The sequence below is a fragment of the Calypte anna genome, chromosome 3, assembly GCF_003957555.1.
Source record: "Calypte anna isolate BGI_N300 chromosome 3, bCalAnn1_v1.p, whole genome shotgun sequence".
Lineage (NCBI taxonomy): Eukaryota > Metazoa > Chordata > Aves > Apodiformes > Trochilidae > Calypte > Calypte anna.
Genome location: NC_044246.1, coordinates 38899886 through 38926140, shown reverse-complemented (window position 1 = coordinate 38926140; position 26255 = coordinate 38899886). Strand labels below are relative to the sequence as shown.

Genomic DNA, 26255 nt, shown 5'->3' with positions numbered 1-26255 from the left:
GGGCACACGGAATTCTGACCGGGACGAGCGGGATCGTTGTCCCCCCAAGGGAATCGGAACTACCACACAGCGAACGCCGTGGCTCTATCATCCAGATGAATTTTATTTAATACAAATATTTAAGCACGCGCCACCGGGGAACTGTACATTTAGCTTAATATTAACACAATGAATGACAGGTGTAAAGACGCGCAGCAGCACGGAGCTGTGGTTGACCAGTGCTCTCCCATGCCCTGGTGATTTCATAGAACGTTTCCAAGGCATCTGTGATTAAAAATTAAAACAAAAAAAAACCCCACACCTAACAAACAAACAAACCAACCCCCAAAAAAGCCAAAACCAAACCAAACAAAACCCACCAACCCAAACCAAATCTCAATCGCTAGGAATTCACCAAACTACACTGTTTGGGTACAGTAATTTTCTGCTTGCTTAATTCCTTCTTTGAGAAAAGTACTCCATTTTCCTAAATATTGAAGATATGTTAAGGAAACACCCATAGGATTTGCTGTGTGAAATGCAGTGTAGACCAGAAAACATGAAGACAGCAAAGAGAGAGGTACTACTAAAAATCAAGTGTTTTCTCTGTGCCCCACTCTATACAAGTTTAAATATAAAAAAATATTAAAATGCTTTGTATATACAAGCCTATGCAGTCACCAAAGAGACTGTGTGCTCTCAAGAGATGTCTACAGCAAATTTTCTTCTGCTAATAGTGGTATCATGAACCACTTGGTTTCATTTAAGCCCTTCATAGCTGTACTCTTTAACGACGTAAGAAATCACCTGTTGCTCAGAAACAGAAGTTTACGATCAACATGATCTGTCCTGCCTAGTGCTTTATTCTGTATTTTGTTTTAAGCAGAGAGCAGGCAAATAACATGTGCAAGTTGTCCCAGCTTGAGAGGTATTACAACAGGCATCTCCAGAAGGCAGAGGTACAGGAAGAATTAACAGTATATGAATCTAAGTTTCTTCCACTCCATTCATTCAAACAATATCTGAAGCATCCCTTTTTCTCCCATGATACTTAAGATTAAACAGCATCTTAGAAGCTTTAAAATAACCTGGAGAGTTTATTTCAATCACTAGAAAGGAATATATAGTATGAGGAACTCCATTTGGGTACTCTTCACCGCACAGCTGACCCTTCTGAGGCTCTAAACAGGCGAGTCCAGTTCACACTTGCCCACAGTTGAGGAGAAAAGGGAGCAGGGCAGTAATTCTCCGTTGCTTATTGGCACCACCGTGGAATACAAAGTAAAATTTCCAGTGCTCCAGTTTAAATTTCTGAAGATACTGCTGCTTGATGACATGCTTTCTCCTGCTACAAGCTGATGACATTAAGTCCTAATGAGCAATGCTGGTTTATTGACCTAGGCTGAGGTACAAAACAAAATTTGCTCTCATAAATTTGCTTTTTCTTCTCAGAGCTCCATCTACTTCAGTGCCTTGCACAAAAATGGCCAAAAAAAAGCTGGTAAAAAGTGCAGGTTTTTACTCCAAAACCAGTATAAAACTATTCAGAATGCACATGGCAGCAATCAGTAACCTGTGTCTTTAAGAATATTATTTATTTATTTTTTGTAAACCTCATTTTTAAACAAAAATACACTGAAAAGTCTCTATATATACACAGTACATGTTCAAACTTCCCTTCATTGTGATGCCATGGTTTAAGCAGAAAAACAGTTCTTGATCCAAACCCAAGTTGCATTACAACCATCTTCAGCAGTACCACCACACTGCCGAGACCTGGCCCCTTCAGGAATACTTCATTTGTTATTTATCACCTGAACCGTTTTTCGGCCATAATGGTAATAGCTGTACGCAGAGGTTACCGTGGTCAGAGCTGTGATGCACCTTTGGGGAAAACAGGTCCTGTAAGTCATTTGAGTCTAAGTATGGTAACAGAAAAGTGTCATTTTAAAATGGTTTCCCTATTTTTCAGTACACAGTCATAGACCATGTCCTACAGAAATGCAGTTTACATGCTGAAATACAGTGCTAAGTGGAGGATTACATGAACAAAGGAACTGACAACCAGTGCTTAGTTGCACGCTTCTGTTTAGTTGCACACTAGAGCAAATTTTTACCATATTAGCACTTGTTCCAGAGAAGGGAAGACAAAAGATGCAGTATTTGTAGCCTTCATAACTTTTGCCAGCTTGAGAACCGACTGATGTGAGAAACTGGTTCTTAGTGGTAAGAAAGGGGAGCGTTCATATCACATGAGACTGGAATTTTATCATTATACCAAATTCCAAAGCTAAAGCACCAGGTTTTGGCTTCAGCAGCTTTTGTTTCCTTTCCAGAAAGCTGGGTAATAACCATATAGATTTCTAAATTAGCAGTGCTCCTCTGTGTCAAAGGCTGACACTGTGCAGGTTTGAGTCACTGCAACAGTCCTGCCCTCTGTTGCAGCTGCCCCCCTGGACACAGTTTACAGAGGACCCTGGTAATAGACATCCAGCACTTCTCCATTCCTCACAACATAGTAACTCCTCTCACAGGGGTCCAGACAAGTAACAAGGAAAGCACCTTTCACAGATCCAGATCTGGCTTTCCAACAGGATTAAAAAAAAACAAAAAACAAACCCAAAGCAAATAAATAAACAACAAAACCCCACACTGACTGTTAAGATAAAGGTTCCTAATTCCTTAAAAGCTTTGAGTTTTGTTTTTTTCTTTTTTCCTAAAACACAAGCAACACTCAATTTTCCACTACTTTAAACTAAGTAATTCTGCTATCTGCTGTTCAGCCTCTTTGTTCTGAACTCTAACCTCACTGCTCAGGAGAAATAACTACACTTTTGACACCTGACCTTGGCTAGAATTCAGCTACTATTCAAGAAGAGCAGTGAAATTAACTGCCATGAAAGGAGGCATGCTCCTGTATGCCTGTTTTCATTTCATTCTTCCTTTCCTTCCTAGCAGGAATCACTGGATTTCTTCAGAAGGTTTTCAAAGAGGCTTCAAAAACCTAGATTTCAAGATAGCAGGTAAGATGCAAAAATGAGAAAATACATCCCATCTATTTTAACTGGTATCAAGACTGGTTTATCAAGGACACTTACAGCATGGACAAACACAGAACCCACACAGCCTTTCTTAACCCTCCATTTCTCTTATTCTGAATTTAAACTTTGCCTGTGTACACCATGCCTGTTCTGAAGACTGGTTTTTAGCTATTATTCCTGGACTTTAACTAGTTTCATCTGACTACTCTTTGCTTGTACTGTAAATCAAAAACCAGCAAATACCTAGCTCCTGTGTCAGTTAGGAATAAAATTGTAAAAAATCAGCTGTATGGGTTGATTACATCATCTGGGCACAGACTTTTTGTTCCACACAATTAGATTAATCCCAATTACCAGTTTCTTTAGGAGTACATTTAATTATCTGAAAAAAAGTGAAGAGATAAGTTACCATAAAGTCTGCAGATACATGCTGTCCACATAATTGAACACAGGAGCTGCTAAAGAAGCTGCCACCAAAACTAGCTGAACCGCTGTATTCATCTGATAAAGGCAAAACAGGAAATGTGACTAAAATGAAGACGTGTGCTACTCCAGGAATACCAATATACACTTTTATTACTGGTTTAAGTATGAGTCTATATACAGAAAAAATACTTAGAAAACTCTTTTAATGAAGCATCATACACACTCAAAATTAGCATATGCTCTAACAGAATATAGTTGAAAAGTCTCAGCAGTTAAGTTGCCTTCAAATTAGTAGCCACTATTTTGAAACTGCACTCAGGAGTAGTAGTAAACAGCTACCTCCCTCCAAACTATACATCACCCCAAGTACCAAGGAGTTACCTTTTGTATTGAGTTACTACTCTTACCTTGCTAATGAATGTTGGTTTTAGTTGGGCAGTAGCGTAACAGGGGTTAAAATACCTACTGAGGGTCCTCTGTTGGGAAAGAAAAGACAAAAAAGGCAATTAATAGCATATTCAACTTGATATACCTCTTGGCATGATACACAAGTCAATCGAGGCACTGAAGAAATATATTCCTACCACTCTTATGAGTTATTATACATCATACGCAGAAAAAAGTTATCAGTAGCTCTGACTCATCTTTATGAAACCTATTTTATGAAATAATGTTCTGCTTATAAATCTGTCTGGTGAAAGAACAAGCACAGCATTACACCTTAGGCTATCCACCCAAGTTTTGAGCAACCACAGCCATCTTTTAATCACAAGATTAAAATCTCTTGGTTGCAATTTTGTTAAAGGCTCATTCATTTTTTTTCATGTATAGGACTTAATAAAAATAAAATTATGACATGCTTATACAATTTTGTTTAATGCTATACACTTACTGGTGGAGAAAGAGTTTTGTATCGCACATAGAAAACAGCAGCAATGAGCGCTACATCCCTCAGAATTATCATGGAAGTAAGTGAAACTGAAAAACCAAGCCAACAGGATCTAGTGAAAAATCATGTCCATGAGTAGAAACAAACAAACAAACAAAAAGCACAAAATATGAGGCAAGGATAACTGCTCTCAACTTCTGAATAAGTTTTATGCATGACCAAAGATTTTTAACGTGACTTCTGAAGGGATTTAATCTGAAGTCTTCTACCAGCCCAGCCTATGAGAAAGTTTTTGCTATACCTACTAACTACTGCTGCTTGAATAAGAGCACATTTGAAAATGGCAATACACACTAGTTCGTTTTGTACATGGCAACACATACTTCTTGTGAGGTCTACTGGGGGAGTGTTTTAGTATTCAAAATAGGAGCAAACAGCGAAGTGAAACTGGCAAAGCACGAGTTCACAATATACAGTTTTCCTTCCAGAAACACATACAAAAAATTACTTTGCATAAAATTAGCTTCTTTACATTATATAGTACATTAAAGTAACATTTCCTCACCTGGGATAAGATTTGCACAACTTAGGCTTACATAGAGCACACTGATGAGAATTTTATCAGCCAGAGGATCAAGAGCACTTCCCAAAGCTGATTTCTGATTAGCCCAGTTTCGTGCAATAAATCCATCCAACTAGGAAAAACAAAGTTCAATGTTTCTCTGCTAGAAAATTAATAACTAAAATATCTTACATATGTTATTGTTACAGATATATTTCCTTAATGACATCACATAATACACATAGTTTAACTAAGATGATATTTCTATTACACTTTTTAAATTAACGCTACATTCGAGATTTTCGAAGCCTCTGAACACACTCAGTTCTCATTACTGAAAAAAAAAAAACAGGGAAAAAGGAAAAAAAACACGAGGAGGGACATTTATAAGGGCATGTACTGACAGGAGAAGAGGTAATGGATTTAAACTGAAAGAGGATAAATTTAGGTTAGACTTCAGGAAGAAATTCTTCTTTAGTGTGAGGGTGGTGAGACAATGGCACAGGTTGCACAGAGAAGTTGTGGATGCCCCTACCCTGGAAGGCCAGGCTGGATGGGGCTTCGAGCAACTTGGTCTAGTGGGAGGTGTCCCTACCCATGGCAGGGGGTTTGGGATTAGATGATCTTTAAGGTCCCTTCCAACCCAAAGACAAACCAGTCTATGATTCTATGTTAATTGTTGTTCTAAAAAGTTACACAGCTACTGTCTTGATGGGCACATCAAGTACACCTCCGCTGGACGTAAAAGCACTCACCGGGCAATGCCCACCCAAGGCTGGGCAGGGAACCCTGATAACCCCTTTGCTCCACCAGTATTAATTCCCTTTCAGCTACCTGCGAGCTCTCTTCGCTATGTTGTGACGATGTATATGCTATTTATAGAAAACAATGAGCATAAAAACTAATCCGTTCCATTATTTCCATTCCACCTTGGAGTCTAAATTTCAGCGCACCTTAAAATGAATCACCATAACCCACACTACCCCTGAAGTATTTCCGAAGCGACATAAACATACCAGATCCGTTACGCCAGCCAAAACAAAGACACCTAGTGCAACATCGAAGTTTTCCTCAACAATCAGATAGCCTAAAACTGGCGCCAAACCCATTCTTGCCATTGACAGTATATTGGGGATCGTCCAGGGGTTTTCATACTGTAAAGCAAGAGAGCAAAACATTCAGGCCAGGAAGGCAAGCCCTCCCTTGGCATGCAGCACAATTCTTCAAGCCAGAAAGCCAGACAGGCACTTTTAAGTTGAACTCGCCAGAAAGCCGCGATAAGCTCTCGTTTGCACAAGACACGCAGGCACTACAAAACGCTAACTCGGCCTTCAGAAGGCGAACATATCGCCACCGAAGAGACCCAAAAAGCCCGCGTTTGCCTGGAAGTTTGGCGGTCATGCGGCTTGACTGCCACCGGGACTGCAGCCTGACCGGGCAACAACCGCCCTCCGTCCTCTCTCCCGCTGAGAGCGACATCCCCCGCCACCACGCTCCCCGCCTCCTACGTCCCTCCCGCCCCCACCCCCACCACCCCCCCCCGGGTCACATACCAGCTCGGCGTAGCGCCCGGTCACACGTTGCTCCCGGAGGGGCTCCGGCGGTCCGACTCCGCTGCTCCCCGCACGCCGGGAGCGGGACCGGGACCCGGCCCCGTCGCTGAGGAGGCGCCAGGCGGCAGCGGGCGCGCGCAGCAGCCGCTGGTTCTCGCGCAGGAGCCGCTGGTGCTGCCGGAGGGCGGGCGCCTCGCGCGACCCCACCGGTGCCCCCCCGCCCGCCACCAGGCAGAAGACGCCGCCGTTGCCATGGCAGCGGCCGCCGCCCGCCCCTCCGCCGCGCCCCTCCGCCGCCGCCACCCCGGGCCGGCTGGCCAGAGGCCTGGCGCCGCCGCCCGGCCGCCTCCGCCCTGCGCCTCGGAGAAGCCCCCAGAAACCCCTGCCCAGCCAAGCGGCGGCCAGCATGATGTGGGGTGGCACCTGCCCGCTGGCCCTACGCGCGCTGCGGCCCTGCCCGCCGGAGCGAGCGGCTTGCCGCCGGCACCGCCATCCACAGCCCGGGCAGACTGGCGGGGGCTCGGGGACAGGGTACGAACGGCGGGGTGTGCGCTGTGCGGCGAGGGGTGGGGGGGACGTGCGACTTTTTTGCGTCGCTTTACGGCAGCCCCCTCTCCGCAGGGCAGCGCGCTTTACGGCAGGGTGCTACCTGCTGCGGGCCCCGTGGCAGAATTATAGAGTAAACCCCATCTGTGAGGAGAAAGACGGAGGGGATGGGGAAGGATCGCTTTTCCGCCGTTTTCCGGCCTACCTGCCGGCAGAGGCTCTCTCCCGAGGGCCCCCGGGAGTGGGCTACGGTGTCCATGGCGGCATGGCGGGCGGCTGGCCGCGGTCACCCCCCCTCCTTGTTTGTTCCCAGCTCTTCTCTTAGAAGCCCTTAAGGGAAGGAGGGAGGCGAGGCTTTGCTTTACCTTAAGTGGCTTCTCATAGGATCGAAGTAGGCTGTTATTCGTGGTTCTTGCTCTTCGCCCACGTTTACTTTAGCTCGAGGAGAAAGAAGAATTTACTTCTTGAGGTGCAGTCGTTTCTTTGCTCCTGAGTCTTGCTCCCACCCACCTTCCCTAACACTCAGGCGTTGTTAGTTTTCCTATTTCTGACACCGGTTTATCACACAGCTGAGACTTGACTACCTCGGTGTTCAATCACCTGCATTTTTACCCACAGTCAATAACTGGCAAAACAAAAGGGAGGCTTTAAAAAAAACCCAGAACAGCCAAAAATCCAGAAAAAAAAAACAACAAACAAACAACTGATCGTATGTAGAATGTGTAACTGCTGCTGCCACCTATTTTTCAAAGAATCAAGAAAAACGACCTAAAATGCATGTGTGCTTGTTCATTTTTTAATTCCTTTACCACATATCAAATTAGATGCAGTTGCTTTTCCCCTCCCTTTTGGTTTTTAACTGCGGGATGGGTGAAAGCTGGAGTAGAAGCATCAGATCTGGGCCCCAAGGCAGGGTGTGGCAGCAGCACAGGTGGTACAAAAGCTGGATGAGAGACTCATAAACCACAGGGTCACGGTGCCAGTCAGAGGGACCTCACCAGGGATGATAATTGGGGTGAGAGGGACCTCAGGAAGCTCAACAAGAAGTGCAAAGTCATACAGCTGGGTTGGGATAATCAACAACTGCAAAGTGCCTCTGCAGAGCAGCTTATAGATGCTCTTGCTGAGGAGATACTAAAAGTTCAAGTGGACGTGGGTCTGGGCACGTGGTTCACTTGAGCAGTGGCACCAGGTCCTTTCCATTGCTGTCATTCTGTGTCCCCAGAATTCCAGAGAAAGGGAGGTGGAACCCTGCTTCTGGACTTCCAGTTCTATCCTCTGCATATATAACCTTATGTCCTGGTTATATCGCGTGAGTTTGTGAAGTATGAGAACGCGGAGGGATTTCTTACACATGGAAAGCAAAACAGAAAAGCCAAACACCGCAGTAATCTATTGGCAAAGGTAAAAAAAAAAAAAAAAAAACAAAACCACAAACCAAAAAACTAAAAGAAGTATAATAAGTCTAACACCTACTTCCCATTGGTTGATGCAGTAGATTGCCTCCTCCTGCAGGATTAACTCCCAATTTGCAAGGTGTATCTCTGCTGCTTAAATGTCAGTGGCTCCAGGGCAAGATGACAAATAATGTATGCTCACACTGACTGACAGTTCATGCCATTTAAAGAAGGAAAAACAAACAAAAAACCCCAATCTGGGAAGAGCATACTGCTTGCCACTTAAAAGAAGCTACATACTGCTTGCCACTTAAGACAAAAGAAGCTACAGCTGTATGTAGTAAGTCTCTCATCTGTCAAACTAGTTTTCAGTTTTAAGTGTTTTGAAATAGATTCATACGGAAGCAGTGTGGAGCAATTTACTGTTCTTTCACATCTGTAAAGCTTGGATTTTCATACAAAAACTGCTACAGAAGCATATCGTACATCAGCTTAAAAAAAGGCAAAAATAATGAAGTAATGAAGTTTATCTTACCTTACAATACATGTATCTTATCATATGTTAGAAATAAAAAAGGAAGAGAGAAGTATCAGCAATGCACTCTACAATTATTTTTTTCCAAAAATTGGTGGTGGTCCTATTTGTTTGGGTTTTTTAAATACTTCTTTTAAAAAACTTCTCCTTGGCCATTTTATTGCACCAGCCCACAAATCTGATTTCAGAAAAGTCAGGAAATATTCAACACTTGTGGAACATACAATCTTCTGTGGCAGGAACAGAGTTACACAGAATCATACATATCATATTCGTGTAACAGTCACTAGCAGCCACACCAGTTTTCACTGTTACTGTATAAATACTCTTGAGCAAAATCACAGATTTCTCATATAGATGTTTAATTAAATATATAAATAAAATCAAATTCCTATTTCACAAATTAAATATTGTAATAAGGATATTTTCTTAAATCACACTTGCATTTGAAATAAAACCTCAGCTATAAAGACTAATAAATACAGAACTGCAAAACAGAAAATTGTCAGTTTCAACAAGGTATCACTTCTCACAGCTACAAAACTCTCGCATCAACCTGAAGGTTCCCAACTTCGAAGATTCTGTTGAAGCTTCTATACTTCAAACTCCTCATATTGACTACAGTGCTAAAAACACAACTCATTATTCTTTCATGAGAGATTTCTAGCTTTACATTCGCAGATCCTACATCACTACGTTTGGAAGTCAAATCTGTTATTGCACTGTGATAATGTCAATATAAAACACACCTTCCACTCCTCCAGGAAGTCTGTTACAGAGTCCCTGTGGGGCCAGCAGGCTCACAGGATGAATCAGAAGCAGCAACACCCACCACGTGTTGCTCATTCTGTGGCAGCTTAAAAGAAGCCCGCGGGCACTGCGGGTTTCCCCAAGGGATTCTCACACCTCGGGAGGCAGCAGTGCACTGACTGCTGAGCTGCAGCTCAACACTCCGTGCTGCTGCCAGCCCATCCGCCCAGCCCAGGTGTAACAACAAAGGGCTCTCAAGGAAGGTTATCACAGCGGCTCTTTTCACATCGTCTGAAGCTGGTAAACTCGTGGGCCTTTTTTCAGAAGATAACCCTGATCGTTTAGGGATCCAATAAAGCCTTCGAAATCAGCTACCTGGGAAAAGAAAGGAAAGGCGAAAATAAATGTTAAATTCGAAGTATGACTTTTTAATCTGTCAAACAAAAGCAGTTGATAAGAACTCTGTGACATAAACTCAGCTCCAAATAGATTGGTTTCCTTAGGAAATGGTTGACCTACTAGGACGTGGCATACAGGCAGCTGCACCCTTGTGTGCTTTTCTTATAGGCTGCTTTTACTTTGGTGTTGCATAGAACAAGTGTTCACCTCTTTATGAGCTTCGCAAAGTATACAAAGTAACCTATGCGTAAATCTAAGTTCTGAAACGCAAGTGTCTGCCAGAGGGAAGTCTGATTTCTATAACTCTCGCTGATTTCAAAGCACTTCATACAAGCGTAGAGCCCTGAATGGGCAAAACATATTCTATATATGAAGGGAAAAGTAGAATTAATTGAATTAGTTTTAAGCAGCTAGTCAATGAATTAATGAATGCTTATGTGAGAAGAGATCTGGCGTAACATGTTCTGTCAGACAGGATCTATGCCTAATCCAAATTTATGTACAGTCAACATTTGCACAAGTTCTGAAGCAGAAGACATCTTGTCCCAGCAGGTGAAAGGAGGGTAACCAGGTAACAAGAACAACAGTATTATTGCTCGTAGTAACTTCCACAAAGTCATTATCACTACTTTTCACTCATTACACCGAAATCCAATTTTAAATTGGCATTGAAAGGTTTTTATCATGCAGCAAGAAGCAGAATTAGCTGGCAGAACTTTTGTCTGTCAGAACTCACCCACAAGTACAGAATGAAAATCCCTTGCAGGGTAAAACACACTTGTGGCCATGTGTCCTCTTTAATATTCCTATCAAGTTACAACATCAGGATGCTTGAAGCAGTAATGAAAACCCAAAAGGCCTATTCGGGCCAGAGAAGGCCAAGCAGATATGTCACTGAGCTGCTGAAACAGAACACAGACACCACAACAGCCTAAATTTGGAAATTAAAATAGGTGTGTTCCCCAGGGAGCCAGAGGAAGTCAGGTGCACTGAAATTAAAAATGCCTTTCATAAAACAAAGCAGAATCTTGTGAGGGATGAGCTTCAGAAGCAGAATCAGTTCTTTCTAGTGGCAAGTTGTTGTTACTGCCAAACAGCTAGTAAGACTAGTAAAGCTTATGAACAAAGGCAGCTCAGGAAGAATCTTCAGCCTAGAAGCAGCCATTGCTGCTTATTTCTGTTCACTGCAGAGAGGCGCAAAAGATGTGCCTTTTCCAATTCCCATTTTCCAAAAGGTAATTTTGACTGGTCCTGTAGGTTACTGGTGAAGGAATGCCTGATTTCCAGACTTACTCGTATTTGTAGCTCCTTGGCAATCTGTCGAAGCTGTTGCAAGTCAAAGAGGTTGTTGTAAGTTCTCTCTGCAATACTGTTAAGGGCAGACACAAATCTTTTTGCTTGTGACCGATTGCTCATCCCAGACCCATGCTGTGAACGTTCAAAGTCCAGTTTTCCAAACTCATCTGAGTAGGTTCCCAGCATGCTAAAGAGAAGATCAAGAGGAGGTAAAAACAAGAGTGCATTCATTTGCTTCCTGAAACATAACTGCTTGAGCAATTAAATTCTCTGAATCCACATCAGAAACCATGCCCTATTAAGAAAATCACTATCTAGGGAATTTAAACTAAGGATCTGCCCACATAATTTCTGAATTTAAATTGTTCAACCACAACAGAGAGGAATCATACAAGGGAAAAACAAAACAAAATCTTTGGCAGGGCCTCCTATCTAAATTACTGTACAACTCAAAGGTCCCAGTGATCACAGTTTTTAAAGATGTAACAAATTTGAATATTGGTATCATGGGCCTAAATTCCCAAGGTAATTTCTTCACTGTGGTTGCATATCTATATTAAAAAAAAGCATTGGTGTGATTGGCACAGCATCGTGATGATTTATTTGTAAAGAAGTGTGTATTACCTATATTTCATTATTTCTATTACATCCTCAGCATCTTCCTTGGTAGATTTCTCCCTTAATTCCAGTCTTGATCTTGCCTTAAAACAAAAAACCCATAAAGGTAAATTTAAGATATAGTATAGCTGATGTTAAAATAGGCTAGAATCACCTTATGAAAGGCAAAGATTTTAGGAGCAGAGACAGAACCTGTGCTTACAAGATTTTGGTGAATATTCTGCTATTTTTTTGATAGCATTTCAATGTCATCTCCCACATTACTAGCCCGAAGCTTGGAGTTTATTTGCTTTTTAACAGTGTATTCTTGGTAGAAAGCAGATAAACTGTGCTATTAAGGTACAGTGTTTGTGAAAACAGCAGTGGTTCAAGGTCAAAATGAGCAGCAGTATGCTCCTGCCTTCCCCTACTTTTTCTCATTTTGGGAAAATGTGATTATATTCTCTTCCCATCCCCTCAAGGGTGTTTTACTTTGTAACAGGCTTTAAGCAATAACAGCTCTTAAGCATTTCTAAGTATTCTATATTCTCACTTTATCTGGTTTTGTGGGGGGGTTTTTTTTTGTTTTTCTGGGGGGGTTTTGGGGGTTTTTTTTGTTGTTTTTTTTAACACAGCAAACTGGAAATTTAAATAGAGATGTGTGTCCTCATAGAGGGAGCCAGAGGAAATGAAGTATACTGAAACTGTACTGAAACACAAAAAAAGCATAGCAGTGAATAAGACATCAAAAATTATAGGATACCAGTAATAGCATAGGAATAATCTCTGTTTTCAAGCCCTTAAGTATCACAGCTTGTATTTACCTCTGTAAGTCGGATCAGTGACTCTAGCTGCCTGGTGGTGATTGGTGTGCTGTCTGCTCCTTGGTTCTGTTTTCGGAGCTCAAGGTAGAATTCCTGGAGGACCTGAGCAGCTTCTGGAGATAAATTTGGGTGAACGTACTGCCGAGCATATCCAACATACTTCCTCAACAGCTGGTGTGGAATGGCATCAAAGTTTTCTCCTGGTAAGATCTAAGCCAATTACAAAGAGCTTAGTTTTCTGTCAGAATCCTGTACAATGCAAATTTTAACAGAAATCTTCATCTTCCATGCTTTATCTGGTGAAATCTTCACTGTAAAGACTCAGTGCTTGGTATATTGAAGCATGTACTGAAAAGAATCCATCCGATATGCTTAGACATATCATTAAACATGCTTGGCCATTTCAGAAAAAGCAGATGAAACTTCTCATTTGCAAGCAGCAAGCATAAGATAAAAAGCACCAAATAGAATTTTTAATGTAGTTAAATCATTTCTTCAAAGAGAAAATCCAGTTTCCCAATTGTGATAACATACAGTTCCACAGAAAATGAAACCATCATGGCTGATAACACATTTCCAAAAGCACATGGCTTTAGCTCCAGTAAGGGATACTTCTCCAAAGACCTGGCATTTGATAGTATGAGCCCTCAAACTGATCACATAAATTTAAGAAGAAATATGCTTCCTCTCCTATGAACCCCAAGTCTGTCATGAGTTGCATATGCCCAAGGATTTCTTTACACACTGCTTTATTCACATTCAACACTTCCCAGCACATCGTGTTATCTCAAGTTATTGTATCCAGTCTACCTCTGTTGCTTTTTATTCACTTAACTAACACAACAATTTTGCTTTGGAGCACCTTAAGCTAGGTGTCTCCTCACTCCTGTACCTGAAAAAGAACCCAGCTCAGCTAGTAAATTCTCTTCTGTGTGGAGAGGATGATGGCCTGAGACACATCTCTAGCAGCTGCAGAAGGGTGGGTAATGTTAGCTACAACAGGCAATTGGTAGAAACTGTTAGATGGAGCCTTTAATGCTTCCTCTGATTCAGAGCCAATTATCAATGGGAGTGGGGTCAGTGGTGCCAGGACCCAAGGCAAGGAACGCTACCAGAAGGAGCACAGCAACAGCCAGAGGACAGGTCCTACCTTCAGCCTTTCAAGCAGTGGTCGATCTGAAACAACCTGGAGGACAGAGTGATCCTGTGAGCTGGTACGGGTGACAACAGCGCTGCTGCATGCTGCCTGCTTCCCAGCCCGGATGGCCATCACATGCTCAGACAGCAGGTGATCATGGTCTTCATTTGGGGTGTCCAGCAAAATGAAAACCAGGTCAAACCTCGACAGCAAGGCACTCCCCATTCTAGAGGAAAGACAAGAAAACCACATAAAAAAATTAAAAAGTGGAAAAAATTACAGCAACTCTACTCCACTTGAAAGACACTTAGAAAAACCTCCTATGCCATTCAGAATAAAATAAAACAGCAATTTTTCTCTCAAAAGCCATGGAAAATTATTACAGTGCTTGTGCTTAAGATCCAGAAAACTAAAAAGCAATTATATATAAATACAAAACTGCCAGAGCATCTACTCCTCAATGTGAACTATATAAGCAGCATTTCAGAAAGTGCTCACTTTAAGTTCTCAGACACCGTTTTGGCTTTATTGTAATGTCCTCCAACTGGGTTTGCTGCAGCAACAATAGATGTGCGAGCCGGCAAACTGCAAACGATACCAGCCTTGGCAAGGCTGATGCTTTGCTGCTCCATGGCTTCCAACAAAGCCTGATGCTGGTTTCCCATCTTGTCAAACTCATCTATTCCACAAATACCTGGAAGCAATTAACACAAGACTTAGAAAACACACTGACTGATGGACAAGTGTATGCTACAGCCCAGTGCTGATTGTATAATCTGGTAGACTGTATGTTACAATCCATCAGAAGTCCAAACAAAAGTCTTAGGAAGTGCAGGAGACATCAGACCAAGTCTCTGTTTCAGCAAGGTTTGTTTTCATTGCTGCTGCAGCTGAACAACTCTAAAGCTGGCCTGGCTCACAGCAGCAGTGTCTTCACGACACATTAAGAGCTCAAAAAGCTTCTTAAAAATAGAAAGAGACAAGAAATCCCATAAGCCAGTAATTTTTCTAAAAACAGTAGGAGTCCAGCATCTGCCATTAAGTAGAGATTTATCAACAAGAGAATCCTAGCTCTTTGACACATTAAGTAAGGCTGGCATATGAATTGCAGAACTCCACTTTCATGCACATCCTAAGCCCTAGGAAAGCAGGAACCACCTCCAGGTAAGTCACTGGAGACGCTCAGAACTTCCCAGGGTTTACATTTTTAGTCCACGGTTACAGAAGCACTGCAGTTTATCTTCAGACTCAGCAGCACACACATCCCTCCCTCCCATATACGGTGATACAAAACCTGTAGCATTACATGTATTACCTTGATCTCCAAGAACTAAAGCACCAGCTTCCAAGGCAAAATCTCCAGAAGTGCCATCTCTAGAAAGCGTCACGGTCAGGCCAGAGCTGGTGGAAGTATTGCCACAAACATACACACCTCGAGGAGCAACATTACACACTGCCTAGAAGAGAAAAAAAATGCTTTTTTATTTCCCCAGGGTTAAGACTTCCACAAGTCTTATTCTGGAGAAACATTTCAAAGTAAACCCATATTTGTTTCTTTCTACTTAGCGTGGCCCAAGAGTAAAGTTATAACTTCTAGGGACGTACTTCTGCAAAGCAGTAGGAATAACTTGGGCTGCAATCCTTGCAGCACAGTCTACTGTGTTTTCAAAACTGTTAGGACACTGGGAACAACACCTACCTTTGAAAATACGTCAAAATACTTGGGAATATGCTATGCATCACAGAACTGCAATTATATAGTTTCTGTATCTTCAGACCCCAGGATGTATTTAGACCAATACGTTGTCCTAGGTGCACAACATGTGCTGCTTCAGAGAAAGCTCCCCACAGCTAGGGGAAAAAGGATAGCCCTACTCTTTTCCATGCTTCTCGTATCCAGAAAGCAGACTACAATTTGAAATATGAACTAGAAAAGCAAAGCGTGGTAAGCTTGAACATAGACATGCTGCAGATAAATTTACCTAAAATAGTTACAACTGTATTTTCCCAGTAATTATCTATAGTTTATCTTTTATCTTTATAATTATCTTTTAATAATTATCTTTTAATAATTATCTTTTAATAATTATCTTTTAATAATTATCTCTTAATAATTAATCTGTTTCAGTTGATAGGTAGCACTCAGAGCATATTTGGTTCAGTACTGGACATGTGACAGGCAGTGAGTACTGAAGAAAAAACAAACAAACAAAGAAACCTTGTTTCCTACTTAGCTTTGGTTTTCTCCTTGGGATTTTTTTTTCCCTACAACTTATTTGAGGAACAAACAGATTATTGTCTTTTCTTGAATGACATTCTGTTATCTAGTAATCATGTGAAAAAAAAATTATTTACTGTGTTATCAAAAGAGTCCTCAGTGAATGAAAAAATAAGTAAAAATTGTTTGCTGAGATGCTTGCGTACAAATACATCACTTTAGTTAAATTATTGCATAGTTTAACATCATATTGGGGTTGGTTAACATGGAGTATGGTTAACATAATATTGTCCACACTACAGATTCCTTTACTAAACTGGTTTTGTCCGTCATACAGAAATGCCCACCAAGACTAAAACCCAAATGCTTTTCCCAAAAATCCAAGATCTCTCTGCTAGCAACACAGAAGTAGGGTAAAAGAGAACGGAAGTAAAAATTCCAGAAGGTAAGTGGCATAGTATTTAAATCTGCATTAGTTCCAAAAGTGTACTTATTTCATTTGACAATGGATCAGCTAAATGAAGATAGGAAGGACTGGAACTCCTCACCAGGGAAAAGGGCTGGTGGGAAAAAAAGACCCAAACAACTATATAAGGACAGGACAGCAAGCCTGTACTTGAAAGCTCACAGGTTTGACCAATTATACTTGAACTGGTAAGAGTTTTAACAGGCTGGATCCCTTCTGCAAGGCTCCCTGGAAGGAGAGGTCAGCAGGACAGTACCCCTTTGGGTACTATCCTATATTTCAGGCATGCTACCTAAAAAGATAGCTAGAGCCAGGCTCAAGTAAAACTCTTGGATGTTAGCACAGCTACCCTATCATGCTTATAAGAAGTCAAAAAGCAAAGAAATAAGAGAAAAATACCACCAGAGAATGGAAGTAAATCAAACCATACTTGCAACATTTGACTTTTTCCCAATCCTGGATCTCCAACAACCAGAACATGTGGGTCTCCTCTCACCGGGATTCTGTTCTTGTCATCTACAAACTTCTGACATCCTCCAAATAATGCCAGGGCCAAACCTGCCTTTACAATCTGTAGTGGTACATACAAACAGCTAATAAGTATTTGATCCTGGTAGCTTACACTGACAGCTCCTCAGAAATCACTGAAATAACCCTTTCCCTCTGGACAGCTAAACACAAGGATACAAGGCTGCCACTTCCCTGTCACTATAAACACAGCCCCTGCCCCTTGCCCCTACCCCAGATAAGCTTTATAAATCCTTTAGGACTTTATTGTGGCATAAACATTTCAAACTGAAGTTGCAAGCAGAACTGTTAAATTACTTGCCTCATGGCCATAGATTGCAGGACAAAGAGAGCTGAAAAACAAAGAACACTGACATAAGTGAGATACAAATCTTGTATTACTATTGAGTAATCACTTGTTCTGTCTCTATTATCACAAAATACCTCTATAACCATAAAATGTTCAGTAAGCTGCTGCTGAATATTCTGACAGAATACGTTTAAATCAGCAGCGTAGAATTTCTTGAAACTTTCAGATAATAATTTCCAGATGCTTGAAATAAGGAAAGCCTTTAATCTGAGTATACAGAAGCACAGAGGAAAAGAAGTTTCCCAATGGCTTGTGCACTCTGTCAATCAACTACCTGTAACCCTCCTTTGAAAGGTGAGAGTTTTGTGTTCTTTTACTCTCCTGGGAGAGCCTGAGGGACACTGCAGCTAAAAGAGTACTCTTCAGTTTGAACTGAGAGTCTTCCACATCCTCTGCTCAGTTCTTACACTTCTTTCCCCTGCTGCAGGACAGAGAACCAAATAGAGCTTCTGAGCTGAACTTGCTCAATGATGAGCAAAATTAACTACTTAATTGCTTTTTCTATTCTTAACTTCTCTGTATCCTTTAAATACCTCCCAGTGTTCAACCATTTCCATTGCAATATTTTCACCTCCTCCCAAGCCCCTTGTCCATTAAAGACTGTAAAATCTCTGATATCTGTGGTAGACATTTCATAGCTTTAAGATTAGCTGCCACAACTGTTTGAAGGCAGTCAAGTGGATATAGAAGTCTAATCCTAGACCTAGTCTAGGCCTCTGACACAACTTACTTCACAATGAGCCTGAACAGATTTTCCTCAGCTTGAATTTCTTGAACAGCATAGAGGTCTTTAAGTGAAAACTCCATGAATGATCTTTGAAAAGTCTCATCATCAAAATTCTTTGGTTTTTGTCCTTTGCAGTTGCTGACAGAATTTGCTTCAATGTACAACAAGAACATACACTTGTCATTCTTGTTTTTAGAAGCTCCTGTTAAAAAAATTGAGAATGGATGAAGGAGTAATTTTTTCTGTCATTAAGTACTAATGTTATTTACAAATGGCATAGCATAATTCAGAAATATTAAGTGCAATATCTGCAAAATGGTAATGTTTAAGTAATTTAACATCTGCATTAAAAAAAATTGATGCAAAGGGTTCAGGGTTATAGCTATATTTGTTCTTTCGGTTCCCTCCATGAAGGTACACAAAAAAATATTTTACTGCACTAGGAGGGCATATGTACATTGAGAAAATTTCCTCCCAGAATAGGTTGCTTTTTCAAGGAATTTTAAATTATTACATTAATAAATTGAATACAAAATGCTTCCACTAAATATTTAGAGGAAAAACATCCATTGTGCAGAAGAATTAAATATGATTTTCTATACACTCTGGTTATTACTGAGCAGAAAACACAGTCTCACAGCAAATGAGTCCTATATATATATATTGAGTCCTGCAATAAATGATTCCTGCAATATATTCTATTTCAGCTGTGTGAAACACGTTTCTTCACTTTGGGAAAAAAAAGATAATAAGATAATACTCTTTCACAACAGTGTGACAGTTTTCCTGGGGGACGTTCAAGGGAAAAGACAGTGGGCTGTGAAACCCCCTCTCATTTAGTGGCCATCAGACAGTGCTCCTCTTGGAGGGCACTGCTTCTGGCTTTTTCAAAATAACTAATTGATATAAAACTGTGGGAACTTCTGAAGATATATACACTTAATGTGTTTACAACTTTGAGAACTCAAAGGGGGATGGTGGTTGTTGTTCTTTTGTAATCACTGGGAAAATCCCCACCCTAGGGAAAAGGTGTTCTCGGGTAATTTACCTTCCTCTGTGCTTGATACTTTCACTATCCCTGTAATTGTGACCATATCTCCTGGGACACAGCTGTCCACAAGGTCTTGAACCAGCTCACACTCAATTGTGCGAGGGATTCGGCCCGCTTCGCGCTGATCATCTGACATGAGCTCCTGCACCCTGCAAAACACAAGGTGAGCATATGCTCCACAAGTTAACATTTCCAGTTCCACAATGGCATTCAAGACCTGCAGCTGTATGCTTCTAACCAATCCTTTCCAAGCTGAAAAGGGAGACAGAAATGCCCTGATAAGCTCTAGAAACAGCACCGCTGAATTTGGAGAAACAAACTTACTCAGTGCAGACTTCAATAAGTGGGTATATATTATGCATAAGCACCAGAAAAAAAACCATAACTATGATCTCCAGAAAGAATAATAAAAGCTGAAATTCAGATTTTCTAGCACTTATGATGATATTCACATAGAAATAGGTACAGTACATGAAATGGACCTCATACAAAAACTAAGAGGTCAGACATTACAGCCCTGATGAATGCTTAATTGGCATTCTAACCATCTCAAAGCCTGAAATTCCTCAGGCCATAACAAGAAGAGTAGCTCACTCTCCGTATAATTGTAAAAGGCTAACAAGTAACAAGTTCTTTGTAAGGTTCCAGTTTTGGCTCTACTCCTGGGGCTGATAGTTTTCCTTGAAGCTGAGTCAAGCTTTTCTTCAGAAGCATTGATAAACAGCACCCTCTAGAGCTCCTGGCAAGGCTGTCAGCAATATTTTTTTTACAAAACACATTTACATGTCATTAGGCCCAGTAAGACTTCTGGTAAGCATGTGAACTTACAGAATCTGAATGTGAAAAGGGGGGAAAAGTATGCAGAGTCCTCTTTTTTCCAAGCTGACAGCCTTACTTCAGAAAGCTGACGTGGCAGACAAGAAACAACACAAACTCTTCTGAAAGTGTGTTATGGGACTGGAGTAGGATGGTTATAGTGCTAATAGAACATAGTAGGATGGAAGCAAGCAAAACCAGGTCCACCGTCCACCTTCCTACACTTTAAAATTATTAATTTCTGTAGAAAGAGTAACTTGTTCCCTGTTACAAAGCTCTCACAAGTTTTAGGCACACCTGCTTGCTGATTAGACATCAAAAATAGGTGAATGGGCAGGAGAAGCACTACTTTGTTTACTGAATGTACCTTAGGGACTGGGAGACACAACATCACTTCAAAAGATGATGATCTTTAGCCTTTAAATTTCTATTCACATACAATGTCTTTTAATACAGCTTCTCTAGCCAACTTACAGCTCATTAAAAGTAATAATTAATAGATACAATTAAAAAAAACTGAGAAGAGCTGCAAAGAACACAAACTGAGCATTTTTCAAATAACTCAGTTGTGGTAGGAGGGATTCCCAAGAAGCTATTGCACTGAGTAGGTTGAACATAAGTATACTAATTCTTGACTAAAACAACTGCTTTGTAACAAACTTTGAAGAGTGCTTGCCACAAAAGATTATGTAAAAATCACTCAGTGTAATGTGGAATGAACCATTCTGTCACTTTTTGACTGCTCTGCTGCAGACAGACATTTTTGTGCAGAAAATGAGAAGACTTGCTTACTTAACAGACTGCCAGTCCACTGTAGTAGTTAAAGGAGAGCTTCTGTCAGCTGTGAAGGATCGGCCTCGACACTCAGGAACAAGGCACTGCAACAACAGTAATTCTAATTCACTCCAGATATTATCTTACAATGATAATTTGAAATTGCCTTATTTGGTTAAAAAAAAAAAGCAAAAAAAAAAGCAAGCAAAGCAATGTGATTCATTAAGACCATTTCAGGAAAGAAGCTGGTTACATTATGATTACAAATTAGTATGTACTTAATTAACCAAGTGCTGTCAACCACTGACACCTGAACCCTGACTTTCAGTTTCCAGAGCACATACAGCTGAACTGCATGATCCCTGTGGTGAACTGGTTTGAGGGTGAGGTTAAGGTTTAGGCTGGGGGAGCAAAGGGTGGGGGGTGTGTTTTTGTAGGGGTTTTGTTTGTTTTTCATTTGGTTGCTGTTTGGTTAGTTTGGAGTCCTTTTATTACTTGCAGATGCTGCAGAGGAGATAATATTTTTCACTTGAGTGCATTAGGTAACAAAGTAATTGAGCACCTTCCTATGTCTAATGAGTTTTTAAATCCAGATTTAAAAATGGTGAAATTAAAATAGAAAGCTCTAAACAAAACACACAAAACCCCCCAATGTAAACATACAGAACACCTCAGCAAGCTGAAGGCAGTTTTTTAAAGTAGTGAAAGGGAAGTTAAAAGAGACTTATTTTTTTCTAGATTTGAGGGAGTTTCTATCTTGTTTCAGCAGGATAGAATTCTCTCCATTAACAAGGGCATGGAGCAATCCAGAGCTGCATGGTACACTTATTTTTTTCTAGTGTGTGAGTTGTTTAATCTAGCTTTACATATTAGATACATCAATTTTTTTAATACCAGTGATGCTACTTTTAGCCAAATCACTACCAATGAGAGAAAAGCATGAAGTGGCTTGACCTTACCTTAGTGGGAAGCGTGTACTTTCCATCAGGTAAAGAAACAGCTTGAACATCTCCACATGTGCCACATACAAAAGCTAGCTTGGTGCAGAGAGGCTTAATGTTACTGACACGCACAACAGTCCCACGCAAGGCAATGTATTTTCCATAGCAGTTGGCTCGGACGTTTTTCAGCTGCGTCAGCGGATCATAGTTGTACACCCTACACAAAAGCAAAGCTTTAATAATCTGAAATACTTATCATAGAATCATAGAATTGGCTGGGTTGGAAGGGACCTCAGAGATCATCAAGTCCAACCCTTGAACCACCGTTGTGGTTGCTAGACTATGGCACTGAGTGCCACATCCAGTCTCTTTTTAAATATCTCCAGGGACGGAGAATCCACTACTTCCCTGGGCAGCCCATTCCAATGCCTGATCACCCTCTCCGTAAAGAAATTCTTTCTAATATCCAACCTAAACTTCCCCTGGCACAACTTAAGACCATGCCCTCTTGTCTTATTGAATGTCGTCTGGCAAAAGAGACCAACCCCCACCTGGCTACACCCTCCTTTCAGGGAGTTGTAGAGAGCGATGGGGTCTCCCCTGAGCTGCCTCTTCTCCAGGCTGAACAGCCCCAGCTCCCTCAGCCTCTCCTCACAGGATCTGTGCTCGAGTCCCTTCACCAGCCTGGTTGCCCTCCTTTGGCTGGTGAAGGGACTCGTGCAGAACAACAAAAAAAAACCCTACCAAAAATCAGATAAAGAAAGTCCGGCACCCAATGACAACAAAGGTTTACACATCAATTATTAACAGTAACCCAGAGCACTGATTCAAAATACTTTGTCTGTGGCACAGTCTTTGATTCCTGTTCTAGAAAGCAGCATAACATTTAATTTTTCCCAAGTGCATATACTTCGACAGCTGTACCGGTTTTTTTTTATATAGTGACACCTTCCTCCTGTAAAGAACTGAGAATAGTGATACAACAGAAACTACCTTATAGTAATATCTAAGCATCTCTTCAAATTATTTCAGATTAAAACCAGAGCTTAGACTTGCAACACAAAAGGATCAAAGATTTGTTTTGCTTGTGGCCCAAAGGAAGCATGAGTTTTGCATGTTTCAAGGACATTTGAACCTGTCATTGGGTACAATACACTGCACCCTGTCAGGGATGACAAAACGTTCAGAAAAACAAACTCTGAACAGAATGGAATGGGCCTCATGAGATTTTCTGGTCCCACCCTCAGGCTCAGGCAGGGTCAGCTAGAGCAGCCTGCCCAGCTACACACCCAGTTGAGTTTTGAGTAAGTTTGCAGAGGGAAAACACACAAACTCTCTCACAATAAAATAATGCTTTCTTGTGTTCACATGAGAGAGGACCACAGTGGGGTAAAAATGTGGATTTGTATTCCCCAAATTGTCACAGGAGGGCAGACGTGAAACAGCCTGTGCTGGATCATAGAGAGGGACAGATGTGGACCCTTTCCAAATCAGCTTCTTTATGAAGACCAGACTTTTGCTAACAAAGGCCAGATCATAATGCCTTCCCAATTTTCCACTAAACAGCAGAAATTTAAATATATTTATCTGTTTTTAATTAATATGTGTGTCATAGAGGTGTAGTTCTACTCATAAGCAGCTTTTATTTTGCTTTTTTTCTTCACAGTGACAGTTTAGCTCTTGACACAGAAGAAAGACAAAACAAAACAAAGTGTACCCTGCTTTTCTGGAAACAGCTTCAGAGTCAAGTCTCTCAATTAAGTAAGCAAGGCTTCAGCACAACACAGGGACACTGACAACCACTAGACAAGAGGCGCATACACGCTCCTGAAAACACCAAGACTCAACACCCATTACCTAGCATGAATGAGAGGCACATTTATTATAGGTTCTCCATCAAGGGGTAATCCTTCTTGCACCTGTAGCTCTGCAGCATGCCTTTCAAGGTCCTTTGTTAGCACCTACACAGAAGAGAAAGGCAGACAGGGATATAGTATGGACGCAATTTGTTACTAAGTTTGCCTATTACCCCTCAATGTTAAGCTCCCTGCTGAAGTCTAAACAACCCTCTGCTGCTCAGTGACTCCCCACTAAACAGTGTTTTTCCACTTCTGAAGTTCGAAGCTCCAAATGGAGTTTAAAAATCAACATATTAGTTGCCTTTCTTTAACTAAAGAGAAAAAAAGGAAAAACAACACACAGGGTAATCCTTAATGCTTGTCAGTGTGTGGAGTTTTGTTTGACTGAAGCACAAATTTGACAACTTGCCTCTCAACAACAAGCAGTCAATTGCTACTTTTAAGAGGCATTCAGAAGAGCAAGGGATTCTTGGATCTGCTCACCATTCACCCACCCAATTCTGCTCACCACCCAGAGTCACGGTTCTGCTGTATGAGGTTTGACACACAGCACAGTACATTAAAAAAACAAAGCCACAAAAAAAAAAACCAAGCAGAAATGGGAACTCCTATTAAGGAGTCAATAAAAGTTAGAACTATTCTTAGTTTTAGTCAACTCCTTTGACGATGAATAAGCAAAATGCACCAAACCCAAAGTATTTGCAGAATGAACCAAACCCAAAGAATTTTCAAAATGCACCAAACCCAAAGCATTTGCAAAATAGTTTTGTAGCCTATAAAGAAACAGTGGAGAGATCGAAGTTTTGAATTAAGAGTAACTTTCTGTAAGACAAAAAAAGAGAGTTGAGTTTTGTAACAAAATTGCCTTAAAATCCCAGTGATTCTTTCACATTGTGAAGTATATGGCTGCAAATGTTGAAACATCATATTTACCTGGTGAATTGCCAGACCCATGCAGTGCAGTATTATATGAGGCATGTCCCTTAATTCAGTAGATATATTTGGTATTGATTTACTTAATTCTTTATCTTGTATTAGTTCCTTGTAATCCACGAGAATACTTCCTTTTCTTTCTATTTCATCCTGTGAAACATTTTCAGTTGTTAAATACATTTCAAATTATAAACATAACACACCCAAACCACAGCATAAACATTTCATATCTATGATGGAGAAAACACATAAAACCTGTAACATTACTGTACCAACAAGAGGTTGGGGAGGGGGGGGGATGTTTTGGTTTGCTTTTACCTTATCATAAAGCTCAATGCGTTGCATGAAAAACTTTTCAAAGGCTTGAGTCTTCTGGACAAAAGGAGACTTGTCAACATAAGCTAATTAGAAACACATTGCATTAATAGTTGATAACAATAATTAATTCAATTTCACAAAATAACACAAACAGGCAATTTGTTTTCCACTAGCTTTCTGCATTCCAAAACTGAGGAAAATAATAGACATCAAGAATATCAGCAATGTTGTAAGACTTGTGACAAAACAGAACTTTACCTAAGATAACATAGGACAAGCACGGCAGCCTCATGTATGTTCAAGTTTTTGATAGACTTCAGGTTTTACACAACTGATTGCACAGGTTTAAAAAAGATCATGTTTAACACTCTTTTAAGATGCCTTTCCAAGTTTTGGAGCCCACAAAGATTACAGTATATTACAGACCAAAAACTCTACTGTATTAATGTTGTCATATAGCAGATATGAATTTCAGTTTCTTGCTGTTGAACTTACCCCCTCTTACTCATAACCCCTTCCAGGAAAAAAAAGAGAATAAAATACCTGCTACATATAATTTTGTTCTAAAAATACCTTCAGAGAAATAAAGTTTCCAGCCCTTATAGGGAATAAACTGGTCCAACGTTGATTGAACTAGTCGAGATTTTACTAGAGAAAGAAAAAAAAAAAATATATAATTGTGACTAGAGCCACACAGATACTAAAACAAGTTTTACTCTCAATGATCCTTTTGGCAACCGGGAAGCAACTAGGTATCTCAGAGATAAAAGCATTACTGCTTCAGAAAGCACGGAGAAGCACAGGAGCTGACTCACCAGGTTCAGGCATTCTTTTCACCTCTACCTTCTGACCTCTGCCGCGCCATCCCCCTCGCCATCCCTGAAATCCTCTTCCCCGGGCACATCCCCGACCTCTGAGGTCCCGACTCATCTCCCTCCACAGGCACCAGCTTGGGGACGTGACGGCAACCCCGGCTAAAGAAACGGAAATTTTAACGAATAAACACTTTATTTAAATTTAAACTTGAACTACCATTATTTGCCAGGGTTGGGGGGAGGGGGGGCGAGAGAAGGGAAGAGGAAACTTCACCGGCGCACCGAGCGCTCCGCGACACCACCAGCGCCCTGAGGAGAGCGGGCACCGGGGCCTCACCTCAGGATTCCATTTTGGCGCCGAGACCTTAAACTTCCGCCTCCGCGACCAATCCGGAGAGAGCATGCGGCGTTGCCATGGAGCAGGGGGCGCATCCCACCCGCTCTCATTGGTCGCCTCTCTCCCTGACGTCAGAGTCTCAACCCCGGTCACTCGCTCCTTCCCCTTGCGCTTCACTGCCTCCACTACGC

The 26255-nt window shown here is 41.2% G+C and overlaps 2 protein-coding genes across 5 annotated transcripts; both read right to left on the bottom strand.

Annotated features, from left to right (window-relative positions):
- Positions 1–83: 83 nt before the first annotated feature.
- CRLS1 (cardiolipin synthase 1) lies at positions 84–6576 on the bottom strand. 4 transcript variants are annotated; one of them, XM_030448407.1, is made up of 7 exons: positions 6146–6329; positions 5914–6051; positions 4901–5030; positions 4339–4424; positions 3854–3922; positions 3430–3521; positions 84–1863 (listed from the first exon to the last, which is right to left on the bottom strand). In XM_030448407.1, the coding sequence occupies exons 1-7, from the start codon at positions 6296–6298 to the stop codon at positions 1776–1778; spliced, it is 756 nt and encodes a 251-aa protein (XP_030304267.1). In that variant the 5' UTR covers positions 6299–6329; the 3' UTR covers positions 84–1775. The 4 variants fall into 4 exon arrangements, with proteins under 4 accessions (XP_030304267.1, XP_030304268.1, XP_030304270.1 ...); XM_030448410.1 differs by lacking the exon at positions 6146–6329 and adding an exon at positions 6451–6576 and having other exon boundaries at positions 1556–1863; XM_030448408.1 differs by lacking the exon at positions 3430–3521.
- Positions 6577–9804: 3228 nt separating this feature from the next.
- Positions 9805–25842, bottom strand: MCM8 (minichromosome maintenance 8 homologous recombination repair factor). Its single transcript, XM_008504953.2, has 18 exons — positions 25728–25842; positions 25486–25560; positions 24913–24995; positions 24595–24744; positions 23660–23763; positions 21821–22019; positions 20880–20965; positions 19269–19420; positions 18224–18422; positions 17446–17476; positions 17047–17187; positions 15248–15389; positions 14431–14626; positions 13945–14158; positions 12795–13004; positions 11998–12074; positions 11371–11560; positions 9805–10053 (listed from the first exon to the last, which is right to left on the bottom strand). The coding sequence occupies exons 1-18, from the start codon at positions 25840–25842 to the stop codon at positions 9961–9963; spliced, it is 2457 nt and encodes an 818-aa protein (XP_008503175.2). The 3' UTR covers positions 9805–9960.
- Between the last annotated feature and the right edge of the window lie 413 nt (positions 25843–26255).